This window comes from Puma concolor, chromosome C1, assembly GCF_028749965.1.
Source record: "Puma concolor isolate L17-30 chromosome C1, mPumCon1.1.hap2, whole genome shotgun sequence".
Taxonomy (NCBI): Eukaryota; Metazoa; Chordata; class Mammalia; order Carnivora; family Felidae; genus Puma; species Puma concolor.
Genome location: NC_141674.1, coordinates 194444759 through 194462101, shown reverse-complemented (window position 1 = coordinate 194462101; position 17343 = coordinate 194444759). Strand labels below are relative to the sequence as shown.

The window sequence follows — 17343 nt, the reverse complement described above, 5'->3', positions numbered from 1 at the left end:
TAAAATGAAATAAACTCTGAACTAGATATGTATCTATTTTCATAACTACTGAAAGGAGAGAGATATGGCTATAAACGACAGTTACGAAAGTAGATGCAGAACTTTTTATACACATACCTGAACTGTCTGGACTTGTGGAGACTGAATAACTGATGGCTGGGCCGCCTGAATAACGCCATGGACTTGAACTGTCTGCCCATTGGGCAGCTGTACTAAAGTTACGGTGGGAGCAGATGATGTTGCATGAGCTGCTGGCATAGATACCTATGGTGTTGAACATGGAAAAAAATTACCATCACAGATAACCTCCTTCGAGGTAGTCATGCTCAATATGCACCAATTTTTTAGCAGGAAAAAGATGACCTTTTTGGTAGATAAGTATTTCACTGGTGTGAAAGAAACTAATGATTAAATTTCATATTCTTAAAAAAAAAAAAAAAAAAAGGACCATAAATGCCCCCTCCCTTTCAAATCCTTCCAAATGACAAAAAACCAAAAAACTATTTTAATGCAGTATCAAAATTTGTAACACAGACTTCCTCTGAATACTAAATACACTTTAATTGTATGGTGCTTTACATTTTACATTTTCCTACCTGCTTTCATGTCCAGTTTCTCCTTTTGCTCTTCGAAGAAATCAAGACTGGGTAATAAGGATTATCTCCATTTTAGAGACAAAAACATCAAGTGCTCAAGAGATTAAGTAACTTACCCAAGGTCAAGAGATATGCTAGCTTTGAAGAAATATAGAAGTCTTCAGAATATTGTGTGTTAAATAAGCCATATTCTAAAATATACCTGCTCTCAACCTTAGGCAAAACTTCTCTAAGTCTAGAACAAATATACATCTTAAAATATACAGCATAGTTTTCTCTCTTTAACTACAAGCATGCCTTTCATTAGTGAGAAAGTATGAATACGTATTATAAACTCAAAGTTCCCACTCCCCCAAATCAAACTGGTATGATACTTGGTATTTTAAGGATTTATTTTCCTCTTGAAGGAATAAAAGCAGAATTGAGGGAATATAAGAGATACTAATTTTCTCCTGAGGCACAAAGGCAATTTTAATGAGTCAATATCCAGGTTCAAAGGGTTCTTATGTCATATGTGTCTATTAGATGGTATTTACTGTTCCTATGTTTGAATACATTCAGGGATTCATTATTTTTTGTTCATTCACTAAACAGTTATTGGGGACCCAGGTGCCAAGGGTGGTGTCAGAACTGAAACTACAAACATGAAGAAAATAACTGGGGCTACATGTGTGAAGGCATCCGGAAAAGAACATAAATAAGTATAATCCAGTGAAATAATAAGGCTTGCCAAAAGAAAAATGCACATACTGAGGAGAGCTACCCACTGGCACCTAAGAGGAGGGGAGGCAAGGATGTGAATTTGAAACAAAGAATATACATTAGGTATATTATGACTCCCTGGGACAGGGACAGACTTTCAGGGAGAGAGGGATGGAAAGCAGTCAGTACTACTAGACTGACCACCTAAGTGTGTTACTTTATGAACGTAGGAACCGGGAAGAGAGAACACCGTAACAAAGGAAGGTTGGGGCTAGATGAGCTAGTCCTGAAAAGCCACCTATGTGTCACCTTAAAGAATGTGCATTTTTTCCTGAGACTGGGAAAGACACTGAAGAATTTTTGAACTCTGGAGTATCATGGTGAGGTTTGCATTTTAGATAGATCACTTCAGTGGCAGTATGAAAGATGTTCATTTCAAAGAAAGAAAAAAGTGGAGGTGAGGGGATTGAGAAAGATTATACAGTAGTTAAGGTGAGATGATAAAGCCAGAAGTAAAGCACTAGTGGTAGGGAGGGGGAATGAGAGAAGTGATTTAATGAAAATTCAGGAGGCAGACTAGAAAGGGCTTTATGAATGATTGGTTGAAGGAGGTGAGAGAGGAAATCAAGGATGACCCACATAATTCATGTTTCGGTAAAAATTGGTAAACTATGCCATCAACTCAAACAGAGAACACAAGAAGTAAGCTTTGGGGTGATTGGGGTGGTTGGGGGCGGGGCAAAGGGGGATGGTGGAATTGATCTGATATCCAAGAAAGTAGAGATTAAAACCATTAAGCACCCATGTTTGGACAGTTAGGAAGTCCCTCCTCATTAATCATTTTCTCTCTGACTGACATAAATCTTATCTAGTTTTACACGTGGTCCTCAAAATGTGGTCCATGGACTGCCTCCATTAGCATTACACAGGATGCCTCTTTACAAAGTCAGAATCTCAGTGGACCCAAGGACACTTTCCCCTGCACTTAAGTTTGAGAATCACAGCTTAAGTTACTCAGAATATCTCCTCTTAGTTCCATACAAAAGCTCTTCTGATATTTGAAGCAATTATTATATCTTCTCTATTTGATAGAATAAACGTAGCAAGCTAACTCAATGAATAATCCCTATTCTACCCTGATCATTCTACATACTGGCTCCTCTCATCACAAGTTTACAAACAGTACAGATAGACAAAGTAAGATAAAAATCACTTCTGTTCCTACCATCCACAGCTAATCGCTGTTAATATTTTTTGCTGTAGATATATAGCTGTTTTTATAACATACTATCATGGAATCTATTTTATTTTTTGAATCCATTATAAATATCTTTCCATACCGGTAATAATTTTCTTTAGTGGTTATAATGGCTGCACAATAAAATCACACACTTTGTTTAATAAATTCATTATTAGATATTTAGGTTTTCAAATTTGCCTATTACAAAAAGATTCAATGATCATCCTTTTACTTCTTTAGTTAAATCCATAAAAATTTACATTCTCATAGTCAAAACCAAGATTATTTTTTTTTCCTTTCCACTTTAAAAAATCTCTGTTAAATTCTCAAAGTAAAATGAGGCCTCTCATTATTGTTTTAGACTGATTTTCTTCCTTTACTAGTTGGGCTGAAATTTTTTCTGTTCCTTGACCACTATAATCATGGATTTGACAATTTTTATTATATTCTGATATTAAATATGACAATAAAAAATACTGGGTATTAGACTTATGAAAGGAAACTATGACAAAAATGTGAAACGTATGTGTTAAGGACATGGATGAGCAAATGAAAAAAACTCTGTAATTAAGAATAAAAAAACCAAAAACTATACAAATGGGAAGAGAAAGAAAACTAGCTTTCCTAAAGCTCAAACATCATGTCATTCTGTTCTAGGTCAATCCTAGAGGACTGCCTGATGAGGATGACAAATCAAACATACGCATGTAATTTTGCTCCTTCCTAATCTCCAATTAAACTTCATAAAATTGACTCTATTTTTACAGGCATAATCACATGAGCAAAGAATGAGAAAGGAGGCAACAGGAATAGTTTTGGAGGTTGAAAAGATGGATGAATGGTACTAAAAAAGGCCAACTCATGAGGTAGATGCAGGGAAAGCCAGATTTGCACCACAAAATCCTTCAGAGATTCAGGATCTAAGTAAGTCACCCTGGAAGGTGGAGTAAAGGGAGAGCTGAAAATAAGGAAGGCTGGTTGAAGGCTCTTTGAGAAGCAATTGGATCCCTTCTCCATAACTCCCTGTGGAAGAATAATTAACCTACCCCATGCTGACAGAAAAATGGAGATTTAATTTCTGGATAGGGAAAATTACACCAGACACTGCTGAAGGTGGGGTAACTAACTCTCAGTCTTCTTCTCTCACTTAGCTCCCAGGCCTTTACCCTGTAAGCAAGAGATTAGTAAAGCTTTCCCCGAGGAACTTAACCAACCACAAGGGGCTTGAATAAAGACTTGAAAGATACTGACATTGGGAAGGCCATAATCACCCTACACTGAAAGCTCACAACTTACAGGCATCAGGCCCCAAACATATCCAGAGCTTCTGGTACAGTTTTGCGGTCCCCTACTTTAAACCTGAGCAGACAAGCACAAATTATAAAACATCTGAGGAAAGCTTCTTCTAACATTAAAGATGGAGAGACCAAGACAAATTGAAGGGCAAAAATCTATACAGAGAAAAATCTATATGGGGAGAAGAAAACTTAAAACCTAATTAACATTCTCAGAAATGAACGAAAAGATTTCCTTTGTGAAACATAAACAGGATGCTATTAAAACACAAAAGGACAACAACAACAAAACACAAAAGGACTATTCAGAGAACAAAAGGAACTGTTGGAAACATGACAGCAGAAATAAAAAATTCAACAAATGGGTTGGAACACGAAGCTGAAGAAATCTCCCAGAAAACAAAGCAAAAAGACAAAAAGAAAGAGGAAGGAAAAGAGAGTTAGAGAAACAATCCTATAGTGTAGCATCTAGATCACAAGGATCCTAGAGAAAAAAAATCTTCAACCAAATAATTTACACTGCTCAGAATCGAAGACATGAGTTCCACTATAAAAGGGAATATTGAATATATATATATATATATAGCACAATGGATGAAAACTATTTAAGCCAAGGTCCTAATAATGAAATGGTGAAGCACTGTGAAGAGATACCAGAGAGAGAAAAAAAGTGGTTCAGTCCTTTCAAACAGCAACACTGCTTGGTGATTGTGGATCAATGCCTTCAAACTTTGAAAGAAAAAGGATTTCTTTACCAAGACTTCTTTACCCAAACTTGCTTAAGAAACCACTGGAAAACGTGCTTTACTATGTCAAGAACACAAACTCGATTAAGAGAAAGACAGTAAGGGGAAAGGAATTTCCAAGAATGCATTATATAGCAGACTCAGAGGACAACCAGATCAGACACAATAGTGCCACCCAAGAGACAGTAAGTGGAAGGTTTTCATCACCAAGATCCCTGCTGGCACTGTACCTTCTTTTTACCAGGCCAAATGGTTGGATAAATCCAGACTCTCACCTCTGCATGTTTGCCTTGACCACGTTTTGACGAAGCCCTGGATTTTCCCCCTATGTTTCTGCACCTGCCTCATCCAAGTATTTACTTCACCCCCAGATATATTCTGCTTTGCCTTAACTCCTGAGGGGTGGAGGTGGGCCCTAGTAATCAGGAGAAAACAGACAGCAGCCCACTCCTTGTGACTCTGTCCTGCTGGAGCTCCAGTATTTGGCCCACACTTTGGCTTAGTGTAGTAGCCCCCCCTTAGTCTGTGGTTAGCCCCCTATTCTCCAAGACCCATTCAAACTCAGGGACTCCCCTAGGAAGGCTTTTCAGTTCTTCAGGACGCTGAAGTTCAACATCCCAGAGCCTCTGCTAGGATCATATTCTCCTGGGAGCCTTTATCAGAAAGAGACAGTATCACACTCTTTTATCTAGCAGGTTTATGTCTTATATTAACTACCTTTCTCACTTATATGCAAATAATGGTTAATATTATTTAAAATATTTGAGGAAAACTACACCAGAACAAAAAATAAGGATGAGAGAATATGACTTTAGAGATAGAATGTTTAAGACAAAGACAAAGTTAAAGAATCGTGAATTATATTTAAAGGATACAGGAAACAAAAACCATTATCATCCTTGAAATTTACTTGTGTGTCAGTTTGTTTATCCTATTTTTTAGTTTAAGCACATGGAAAACTTAGCCTCTCAGATTATCTATATTCTCATGCCTCAAAATAAATCTGTGTGATATGGAAAAAAAAACAAAAAACAAAAAAACAAAACGAAATAGTTAACATTACCAGGTTTTCTTCCTTGGTTTAAGAGAGACAATCTACCCATTATTAAAATGTCATTATTCCGAATCAGGTCACTACAAACAGATAACTAGTGTTTAAAAATACGGTTTTCTGTTATGTTACTAAATTAATTACATCATTTCTAAAATTAGGCTAATAATACTAAGTAAACAGGAACTTTGATACCCTAAGAACCTCTGCTCATTCTATGCTTATCTCTATAATAAGAACTAAATCTTCCTGTCTGAAACATACTCCTCTTAGAAGAGACATAACTTGGAATCTCTCCATGTATTTTATACCTGGGCTAATGTGGCAATCTGTGGCTGGGCTTGAACTGTCATTTGTTGGTTTTCAGCTTCTGTTACAGCCGCATCTCCACTCTGCTGGTTCTCTGCTCCAGATTCCATGGTCATTTAGTTACCTACAATAACATGGAAGAGTGTTACAAGCACTACAGTGCTTTGTGCTTTTGTGACTTTAAAGGCAAATTTCAGGTTATGAATAGGTATATGTACTGGTTACATTAGCAAATGCACTCAAATCTAGTTCAAAAAAAATAGTAACCTAGCTGAAATACTGTCAAACTCATCCAAATCTGCTGAGCTGTAAGTTCTAGTTCCTTCAAAAAGGAAAAAAAAACAACCACCTGTCTTTTCACTTGTCACTTCTTCCTAACGGGACAGTATTCCATCTAGAAAGAAGAAGGGATTCCTCCCTTCCATGAATCTCCTCTATGAACAAGGGGAGGAGCGTACCAGTAAAACTGTAATTTTTTCAAACTGTACTAATTAGGTATGGAAAGAAGGTAGAGAGTAGAAGTGAGCTGATGACAGGGTCTATGAGATGTATCGGCTTCATGGTACCTCCTATGAGGGTATTCCCTCCTTTTATAGGGAAGAAGCAGAAAATTATATGCTACTTCCACAGGAAATGTTGGGACAAAATCAGCCCAAATTGTGGGGTATCGAGATAGAAAGGTGGGATAAACATCCACAGAGCCAAATTAGAGGCCGCAGACACTGCAAGTATTAGTGTTCTGACTCTTCGCCCTATGTATAGTGTGCCACACTACACGTGCACACATACAGGAAACAAAACTGAGTAAGTTAATGAAGGCTGCTCTTTTTTACTTTGGGACCCTACTTTGCTGGTATATTTGCTGGGTAATCTGGCACTGACTGGCAGCATAGGTAAGCAGAGAACAATCCCTAGCAGCAGCTACATGCTGAGGAAAGATTTCTGACAACAGAAATAAATTTCTGGTAATAATTGTGTCTAAAGGATTCACAATCAAAGAGATTACTTCTTACTTGTGTACCACTGTTATCATTTAGTGCCTGGCATATTACCTGTCAAAAATGAATTTACTAAAAATAATGACTACCTACTGTGATTCCATAAATAACACAAAAGCCCCAATGCTTTTCCAGAATTTATTATATTTATTTTATAACTCTGAAATTGATAGATCATCAGAACTGTGACTGATCCTTATGTGATTATTACATGCCATCGTAATGTATAATATACGAATACATTTTGCCATCATTCAGAGTTCTAGAAAAAGTCTTACAAGTGACAGTTAAAAAACAGGAAGTAAAAATATCTCTGTGGAAATGAGTATAAATAATATAGAAATATAGAATCCACAAAGGAGATTACAAATGAAAAGATCAACAGACTTAACTGCATAGTTATTTAAAACATTCATATGACAAAAGACACTAAGACAAGTGCATAGGGAGAAAACATCTGCATATATAATTGACACAGTAACATCTAGAATACAGAGAAACTACTAGTCAACAAGAAACTCCTTCATTATTGACTAGTTCACAAAAATACATGCTCAAGAATATTCACTGTAGTGTTTTTTCTAACACTGAAAAACTGGAAGCAAGTATCCATTATCAGAAGGACCATTAAAGAAATTACAACAATGAAAAAGGAGTCTGTACTATAACGACAGATAAAGCTTTCCAAGGCTGAGTGGAAGCGCAAGTCACAGAACACACCGTAAAGGAGAATTCCACTTATGTAAAAAAACAAGTCACACTGTTGTAAAACACGCCGTATGTAGGCATCGAACAAGTATGGGAAGTTACATACTAAACTGTAAGCGGCAGCTCTGGACAGAGGAAGATGTGGTGGAACTGGATAGGATGACGACTTTCACCTTGTACTTTTTACACAGTTTAGTATTTTGTTTTCTTCCCATCAGCATCACTTCAGAATTACTTGTACAATTTAAAAGATTTTAATTCCAGAAGTCATGAACAACATTTTGAAAACTATGAACCAAAAAACCGTATTTCAATCATGATTTTGAGATACCTGTTGAAAAAAAATTTTTAATCTCAGATATTTTTATATGAATTTACTATTTTTATTAAATCTTGCCTCAATTGCTTACCCCATATTTCTAAACAGCAGAAATACTATTCTTAAAAATTATCAAGTAACTTTATGATCACTTGTGATAATTGAGTTATATACTTACAGTCTGTGCTCTTTTAAACTAAAAAATTTAAGAAAGACATTAACAACAAGGCAACATCAACAACAAAATGGTTTTTGTACCCTAAATGTTGTCCATACTTTTGGTCAGCAAGAAAATAGCATGTGAAAACCACCTAATCGCAATTAACATGCAAGTGAATCCATTTGAGGACAAGACTGAACTGAGTCAAGCTAAGTATGGGCAGAAATCCATAAACTTTTCTCCGTCTTCTCCCCCATGTCATCATTTTAATGCGAATAAAGATAAATATAACTTTATCATCATACCTCCTTTGTAGACAGAGTATACACCAACCATTTTTAAAAAACTTTATTCCAGGCCACATTTTTTTTTTAAACCTGTGCTGTCATCTATATAGTTTCAATCCCCCATTTGATTAAAAGCAAACTAAGGTATGGATCATGTATCTTTTTTCCCCCCACTATACAACATCAGGACTACTTAATTTTTTTCTGACATTTGAGGTATAGAACATCTTTATAACTTTTTGTTGCAGAAAAGAAAATATAATAAACAAAACCACTAGTTAACATCAATGATTATAGCTACAAGGACACATTCAAAATAAGAATGGGACTTTCATCCTTCTTCCCTCCCCAACTAGGTAATATTCTTAAAAAACAAAAACAAAAGTGTAATATTTTCAACAGGTAGGATTCTCTCATCTAAACTGCCACTGTTTTATTTTCATTTCTTTCATCCAGAAAGACTACCAATCTTTTTCAGATATGGGGACAGCCTTCTTAATGTTTATAACTCTTAGCTTAAGTAGGTATCAACATCTCAAGCAACAGCACAAATACTGTCTTTCATCAGAAAATTCTCAACGTGCTCTTCTCAAAGTGTAGGTGAGAATTGTTTAAGTAATAACAATTTGTTTCGGATTAGAAACTCACCGACTGAACTGAATCAGACACTATTTTACCATCAAGGTACTGAAATAGCAGTCTCTCAACTAGACTAAACTAACACTTGAAGTTGGTGCATTCTTTCTGGACTCTGAAAACTTTTGCTCTTTTTTGTTTGTATCTTCAGGTGGAGAGAGAAGAGATGTTACAGTATCATATGTACAATCTTCAATTTTGCTAACATCCCAGGAGCAGTCTAGCCAGAAGTGCAGTATGCAGACACAGGATCAAGGACTACAGCCAATATGTGGGTGTCCAAAGTCGTTTGAAGAAAGGAGATTCTTCTTTTTTTTTTTTTTTTTATTTATTTTGGGGACAGAGAGAGACAGAGCATGAACGGGGAAGGGGCAGAGAGAGAGGGAGACACAGAATGGGAAGCAGGCTACAGGCTCTGAGCCATCAGCCCAGAGCCCGACGCGGGGCTCAAACCCACGGACCGCGAGATCGTGACCTGGCCGAAGTCGGACGCCCAACCGAATGCGCCACCCAGGCGCCCCAGGAGATTCTTAATTCATTACACAAATGAATGCTTTTCAGGAATACAAAAATTAAGAACGACTGAATACTGCTATGAAATAAGTAAAAGATTAGGTACATATAAGCTCAGAGAGAATGTTGTATAAATACTGGGCCTGGAACATCAGTAACAGAATGGATCTCAGATATCACTGAAAATGTAGTATCAGCTTGACAGTCTGGGCGTTCTTCTTCCAATACTTTCACAATTATAAAACTCTGGGTTACTGATATTTAAAATTTGGAGATTTTCCTGATTTTTCCCTAAAAATTAATATAATCCTTTGGAAACCCTAAGTTTATAACAAATTTCAAAACAGTATCATGCCTAAAAGAATCAAAAATATTTAAGCCAATTCACAAGGATACATACCATTTTGCTATAATGTCTTCTAGAGTTCTGCCTCTCATTATGAAAAATAAAAAGTGAAGTGATTCTTTGCATTATTCACCCAATGTTCAGAGAAATAAACAATGCGGCTGTGAGTAGTGGGGAAAGGGAGCCTAACACTTGGTGGGAAGCTGGATCTGTCACCAAGCAGTCACTGGAAAAATTAAACTTTTTGATTTTCAGTTTCCTCATCTATGAAAACAAGGAAGATGAATTAAAGAGTTCTTTCAATTTTAAATGCTCTGACCCTGAGAAATGACACAAGATACATGTACACACACGTAATTATGCAGGCCACTTAATATAAATGAAGTATTTCCTTTTACTATATAATAATATTTACACAGTAAAAGAAGACAGATTCACTAGGAATAGGTCACCTAGCCTGCCTCTTGATCTTGGATTAGTACAGAGCTATTACCACTTACTGATTTATAAAATCATGAGAATGCAATACAACTTGAGATAATTAGCAGTACTTAAAAAAAAAAAAAAATGCTACAAGACCAGACTACTAGTCAACAAAGATTCTCTTTCAATGTTGGACAGCGTCTCTTTTATCATTACATTGCTCTGGTCACATTTATTGTTAGTGGGATCAACTAAATAGTTATTAAATAGTTTTATAGTCCCCTTTGTTAATTCTCAAAGAGGATAAAGAAGTTTTTCCTTTCCATCTTAGAAAGCTTCAAGAAATTTATCTAAGATGGTATCGCTTTGTACCCTTTACATGGTAAAGACAGTAGATACTGAAAACTTCACAATGTAGTTTAGAAAAACATCCTAGCAAAGCGTCAAATGAGTGCTTCCATGACATTTAAAGGAAAAGAAAATGTTCTGCAATAGTCAAGAGAGTGGGGGAACTCCAAAGCAGCACTGAGGATGGACACAGAATTCAAAAATGTGGGGAAGGAGGGTAACTTTTCTGGTAAGAAAAATGGTATGAGCCAAGGCTGACATTATAGTATGCTTTTAGAGAAATGAGTGAATCAGTGGCTGGGGTCAGATTCTGTACAGAAGCAAGGAGAGAAGACAAATGATAACAGAATAGTCACTCTAAAGCTATCAGCAATCACCTACTAGGACAAAATGAGAATTGAGAATGATGTCTCTTTAAAGTTACTGGGTTTAGAATTTCTATATTGCAGTGAATTTCACTTCTACCCTATATAGCAATATATCCTGAGAGAATTCACCACAAGTAACTAAATAAAACCAACAACATCTCCAATTTTCACAACTTACATTATATACGTTATACTTTTATTAGGATATCAGACCTGAACACTTACATGCCAGGCACTGTCAAATCACTCGGGAAAAAGAAATTCACAAATTTTTAAAAACACTTTCCTTTTGTGGAACTTACATTCTAGTGTGTGGGAGCAGGGAGAGAAGGTAAGTAAAATGTATAATATATCAGATGGTGAGAGGTAGTGTATAAAAAATAAAGCTGAGAAGGATGTTGCAGGGATTTCCAAGATTCTAAAAGCTGACCAGTGAAAACGTCATTAATAAAGCAGCATTTAATTCACTCAGATTAGCTAGACCCAGTATATCATGTATACATTAGTGGTAATTTTTTAAATCAAATTGTCTGAACTTGTCAGGAATTACCTTCTAAATAACTGTCACAGGAATCAATATTATGGGAATTACCTGAAACTGAAATTTGGTAATAAATGAGTTTTAATGAAAATAAATAAATTAATTAATTCGCGTACTTAGCACCTCTACAGAACTATACTGAATCAGGGACAGATTTCTGGCAGCACTATGTTCATATCTATGTGCCTCTGTCAATTTAAGCAAAGCTCAGCAAACAAGAAAGGAGGTTCATATTGTCACTTTTGCTGAAAAGTCATTACAAAAGGAATGAATGCTGCAGATTTTACCTTGTTCTGCTTCCCAAAATATTTTGACCTTCAAGAAGTGCCCCAGTCCTTACAATCCTAAACATTCTATTCAGGTTCAACTTTATAAAAAATAAACCCATCTCCTCCACAATCTAGTTTACTTTTTAATTCCTTAAGTCTATGACCAATTTAATCCAGGATTTTGATTTATGAATAACGCGGCCAAAACTAATGGAACATAAGATTACATGCTGTGATTTTTTTAAATGCAAATGACCTTAATTATAAATGAGAAAAAAACCTCACCCTTACCCTAACAAGTGGCTGATGCCTCCTAAACTCAAAGCCCAGGGATTTAAGGAAAGCACAACCCTAAAGTCTCCAGGGTAACCTCCTTGATGTGTAAAAGGTACATTTGGGCACATGATTTTAAAACTATATGATTATTTTGGGGCGCCTGGGTGGTTCAGTAGGTTGAGCGTCCCACTTCAGCTCAGGTCATGATCTTGTGGTTTGTGAGTTCCAGCCCCGCTTTGGACTCTGTGCTAACAGCTTGGAGCCTGGAGCCCGCTTCAGATTCTGTGTCTCCTTCTTTCTCTGCCCCTCCCAAGCTCATGCTCTGTCTCTCTCTCAATAATAAATGAACGTTTAAAAAAAAAAAAAAAACCCAAAAAACTATATGATTATTTTGTTGTCATAGTCAAATATATTACTAGAAATATTTTGCAGAAGTATAAGTAGAAACATCTATGGACGATACTGAATACTCTCTACATGTTTTGTAGCTCTTATTTCGTTTTTAGGATATTATGACTATTTAAAAGCATTCTAACACATTCTTAACAACTCCAGCATGTCTTGATTAACTCTCTAAAGTGTTATGATTAATTTACTAAAGAAAGTAATGAAATGTTCAGGTGCTACACAAGACTTCGGCTTTCCAACAGTCAAGAACTATGCTGTACTGCCGTTTTTTCTTCTATTTTTTTTCCCCCGTACATTTTTTGGGGATTGTTAACTTTGAAGTACTTGTCATGTCACTCTTTAATATGCTCAATCTAGTGGAATGGAGATGCATGCAATCAATACTGGAAATTTAGCAATGCTTCAGGTTTCTGATGCTAGTAGTAAATGGTCGTTTGGTATTAAAAATAGCATATCTTCACTAAAACCAGAGAGGAAAACAGCATATTCAAATGCTGTATGTGTATACATAATGCATGTAGGTACGTATATACGTACCTACACATATATACCCCCCTCCAACAGGTATCAACTTCAACTGTAAAATTTTATTAGAATAATCACACCCTAACAAAATGAAATTATACATTTTTTGAAAAAGAGTATGAATGGGAAATGTGACAAACTAAAATAAATTGGTGTCTTTATCAAGTTAAGTAAATTCTAACACAGTTTTCAGAAACAGTTTACTCTGTGCTCCTACCAAGGTCTTTCTTCCTTAATTGGGAGAATAAATCTGCCTCTAGTCCAGATATTAGAGGAAGGCAAGAAGTTGTACATGAAGTTAATTCTGTGTGATTTGAACTCAATGAATTTTAAACATTTTTAATACAAAAATAAAAGCCTAAAGATTGCTTATATATTTTTATAAATTCTTTTTATCAGTAGTAAATATCAGTATAACCCAACCACCACTACCAAAAAACGAAGGCAGCATACAGCAAAGGGAAATCTTTCCAATTTTATTTAATAAAATTAACTCCTTATTTGTTTATTGGACTCAACTCAGAGAAACTGCTTTAAGTTAAATATTTATATTTTATTATTTATTGCAGTTTTATAATTACCACAGTATTTGGAGGCTATTTTTTTTTTTAATTTTTTTCTGGATGCTATTTTTAAAGTCATTTTTAAATGTGTAGCATGTGCTACAAGAAAGACACTGTTCTCAAAGTACTTACCACGGTGAATCAGAAAAATGTTACATGATTTATAGAAATGCACTACACGATGACAGCCTTCCTAGGACTAATTCTACAGTACCTTTCAACAGAAAAGCTTTAGTGTTTTCTCAAACCAAAGTCATTATTTTTTAAGTATTGGCAAAATGTATTTGCCTCGCTTGCCTTCAAGTAAGACTACTTACGGCTCTCAAACAAGCCTTCATGTATCTGGTCACCAAGAGACAAACAGTGTTGCTTAGCAAGGAAGCAACCATGACTGTGCATTATTTTAGATAACATTTTATCCCATTTCTTCCCATTCTCCTTTCTTTCCCATGCAATACTATGCTTACAGCTTTTTACACCTAAGCATTTCAAAGAAGTGAGCCTATATAAACTTCTACATATGAAGTTCCACTAAATGGATTTTTTGGAGCTGAATTTTTTTTAAAGGACTTAAGGATAAAAGGATTACACACCTCCTACATGCAGTTACTTTTAGAAAAGCAATTTCTGTGTTGACTAAAGAGTGAAACTCTTAACATTTTAAGTTGATTCATAAACTAGCTCAATGCTAAAACTGTAAGGACCCACAAAAGTTATGCTCTGAAGTTAAATATTTAAAGCCTACTACTTCATTTACTCAATAAAACCTGAGAGACTATGTGAAAATCACTACATTCAAATGGAAAATGAATATCCAAGTGTGTTTATAAAGTTAAACATTTATTATTTTGACAGCTCTGTTTTGAACTAAATTTTGAAATGCTATTCTTGGTGAATTATTTACAAATTAGACATGGAAGAGTGAAAATTCACTTTTCCTGAAGTGAGACGGCACATGTTACAGGAGAAGTCATAAGACAGGAATCCTGCTTTTAGTTCTGACTTCACAGATGGAGAACTAGACATGTTGAGAGATTTGCAAGGAATCTGCAAGACTGTGCAGGGCTATACCACACAGCCTCCAATATTAGAAAACGTGAAGAATTCTTTGTATATTTGGCAATGGAACTGCATGAACAATTAAGCCACGTGCTAAGCATTTTTATTATGTTTTGCTCACTAGAAAAAGCCTGGCACCTAAGGGACCAAGGACACACTGGACTACACTGAAAAATTAGCCATGGTTGGGGCGCCTGGGTGGCTCAGTCATTTGGGTGGCCGATTGCGGCTTTGTGATTTCGAGCCCCACATCGGGCTCTCTGCTGTCAGCACAGAGCCTGCTTCGGATCCTCTGTCCACCCCCGCCGGCTCACGTGCTCATGCTCTCTCTCTCAAAAACTTAAAAAAATAAAAATAAACATTAGCCATGGTTAAGCTACAAAGCTGATAAATTACAAACAGACAACAGCAAAGTTTTACTTAAAGATTCACTTCAATTTTATGTATCTTTATTTTTACTCCTAAAAGAATCAACATGAAGTCCAATCTTTCAGGTAGATGTATTATTTTAAGTTTATTTATTTATTTTGAGAGACACAGCATGAGTGAGGGAACAGGAGAGAGGGAAAAAGAGGGAGGGAGGGAGGGAGAGAGAGAGAGAGAATATCCCAAGCAGGGCTCAAGGGGCTTGAACTCATGAACCGCAAGATCATGACCTAAGCCAAAACCAAGAGTCAGACGTTCAACCGACTGAGCCACCCAGGAGCCCCTTTTTATAAAGCTTACTTATTTTATTTTATTTTACTTATTTATTTTTTACTGACCTGGTAGTGATTTCTGGTAAGGTCGTCTTGATTTATACAATCTTATGCCATTTCTCAAGTCTCAGAGGCAAAAAGTATTAGTAAGGCATCAGAGGTTAATGAAAACTCAAAGTGGAAAAACTTCTTTTTAAGCTATGGGAAAATGAGCATAATTTCCTTGGCTTTAAAAAAATAAATCTTTAACTTCAGTAAGTTTTAATTATCTAAAGCATGTATGTCTGCTTCCTTTAATCTGTGCAACTCTACAGGAACTGTTTTTAATCCTGCCTTTCAAAGCTGTGACCATCCCAAGAGGGAATCATTCATTAAACAAATACGTTTTCTGTGCCTATTACATAAGAAGTGTTCCATCAAAAACTATGGGGACTACAGTTCAAAACAGACAAGAAACTTTCTCTCAAAGAGCTTACAAGCTAATAACAGATAAAATATGTGTTATATACAAAAGGGCTAGGCAATTATAAACTAATCATTATGACCAGTTTTCCTATAAATTCCCTCCAAAAAATATTTAATAACAATGATTTAAAACCATAAACTTCCAGTTTGAAATGACAGAAATACAACAAATTATGGAAAAAAACAAATCATGTCTTTCTACTGATGTAGATCTAATTAGTAAGATAACAGTATATTTTTTTAATACCTTGGCTAGAATATTTCCTCCAAGTGAACTTTTATATACCTATTTATACAACTACTATATAGTACTATTATTTAGAAACAAAAATTCTAGACCATTAATAAAGCTAGAAACGTGAAAACTTTCATCACAAAAAGACAATGCTACAAAAAAGTGATGAAGCCTATGCTTTACTGTTATTTCTTGCTCAGAGAAGAGGCTCTTCCAGCAAATAAATCATTTAAGTTCTCCAGAGCTCAGTTTAGTCATCTGCAAAAATTGAAGGAGTTACTCCCTCCCTTAATGGTAAAAGTTTGTTAAGCGTGAATTCCCCCAATATGGTGGAGTATTATGAGTAATACACTATACTCATACGAGCATCATAATAAATTCTTCATAAGAAATAATTCTCAAATATAGTGCTTCAAATTAAAATGTTTCAAAGTTGTTATTTCTTGATTTATACCTCATTCTACACTTCCATGTCTTCATTTTGGTTGTCCTTACCACTGCCTAGAACACATTGCCTTTCAATGCTACCTATCCAAGTTCTTCAGTATTCAGTTTAAATTCTGTCTTTCTCATAAAACTTTTCCTCACCAAACTCTTTCTCTTCTAAACTGTATAGCCCTTCAAGACAGTAGTGAAAAATTGATATTCCGTCATGTATAAATCCTTCTTTCTTACATGATTTTTGTCATCTCTACTATACTGTAGGTTCCTGAAGTTTCTCCAGCTTTACTGTTTACAGCAACTAGCATGACGCTTCATTTAACATCTACAAAAATACTTAACTGAATAAATCTTATGATTATTTCACTCACTTTAAAGTCAATGGTCAATAAATGTTCACTGAATAAATGACTAGGCTGATAAACGACAGTAAGTAAAACCAAAGCATCATTATTATTCGTTACAGCAAACAAAGCTGCTACTGATAACTTTTAAAGAAATGATACCCCTTTAAGAATACAAATAGTTCGGAACAAGCAATAATTTTCACTTCAGTGATATTTCTGAGTCTCCTATTGCCAACCATCTACACAAATAGGGATAATGACCCTCAGAAATAATGGTTATTCAGCTTTGGCTGAATTACAAACATTTTTAGTTACATTTATATGGTCATAAAATCATAACCAGAAACTCACACAGATAACCAGCTCATTAGATATACTCTTAAAGGTGAAGAAAGCAATCTCAGTTTCAGAGAAGATTCACTAACCTTTCGGAAAGAAATTTCCTATTACCATTGGTGTAAGTCAACTTTC

General features: G+C 35.5%; 1 protein-coding gene across 5 annotated transcripts in view; it reads right to left on the bottom strand.

Annotated features, from left to right (window-relative positions):
• CREB1 (cAMP responsive element binding protein 1) overlaps nt 1–17343 on the bottom strand; it is a 61259-nt gene that overhangs the window by 37678 nt on the left and 6238 nt on the right. For 4 of the 5 annotated variants that reach the window (XR_015255478.1, XM_086719454.1, XM_025912303.2 and 1 more), the window contains exons 2-3: nt 5942–6063; nt 118–264 (exon numbers count right to left, since the gene is read on the bottom strand). Coding sequence is in view for 4 of the 5 variants with exons in the window: in XM_086719454.1 (XP_086575580.1) it covers nt 118–264; nt 5942–6055 (261 nt within the window). In the remaining variant the exon portion in view is untranslated. Of the gene's footprint in view, nt 1–117; nt 265–5941; nt 6064–7751; nt 7977–17343 lie in introns of all 5 variants that reach the window. The other variant, XM_086719453.1, reaches the window with a different exon arrangement.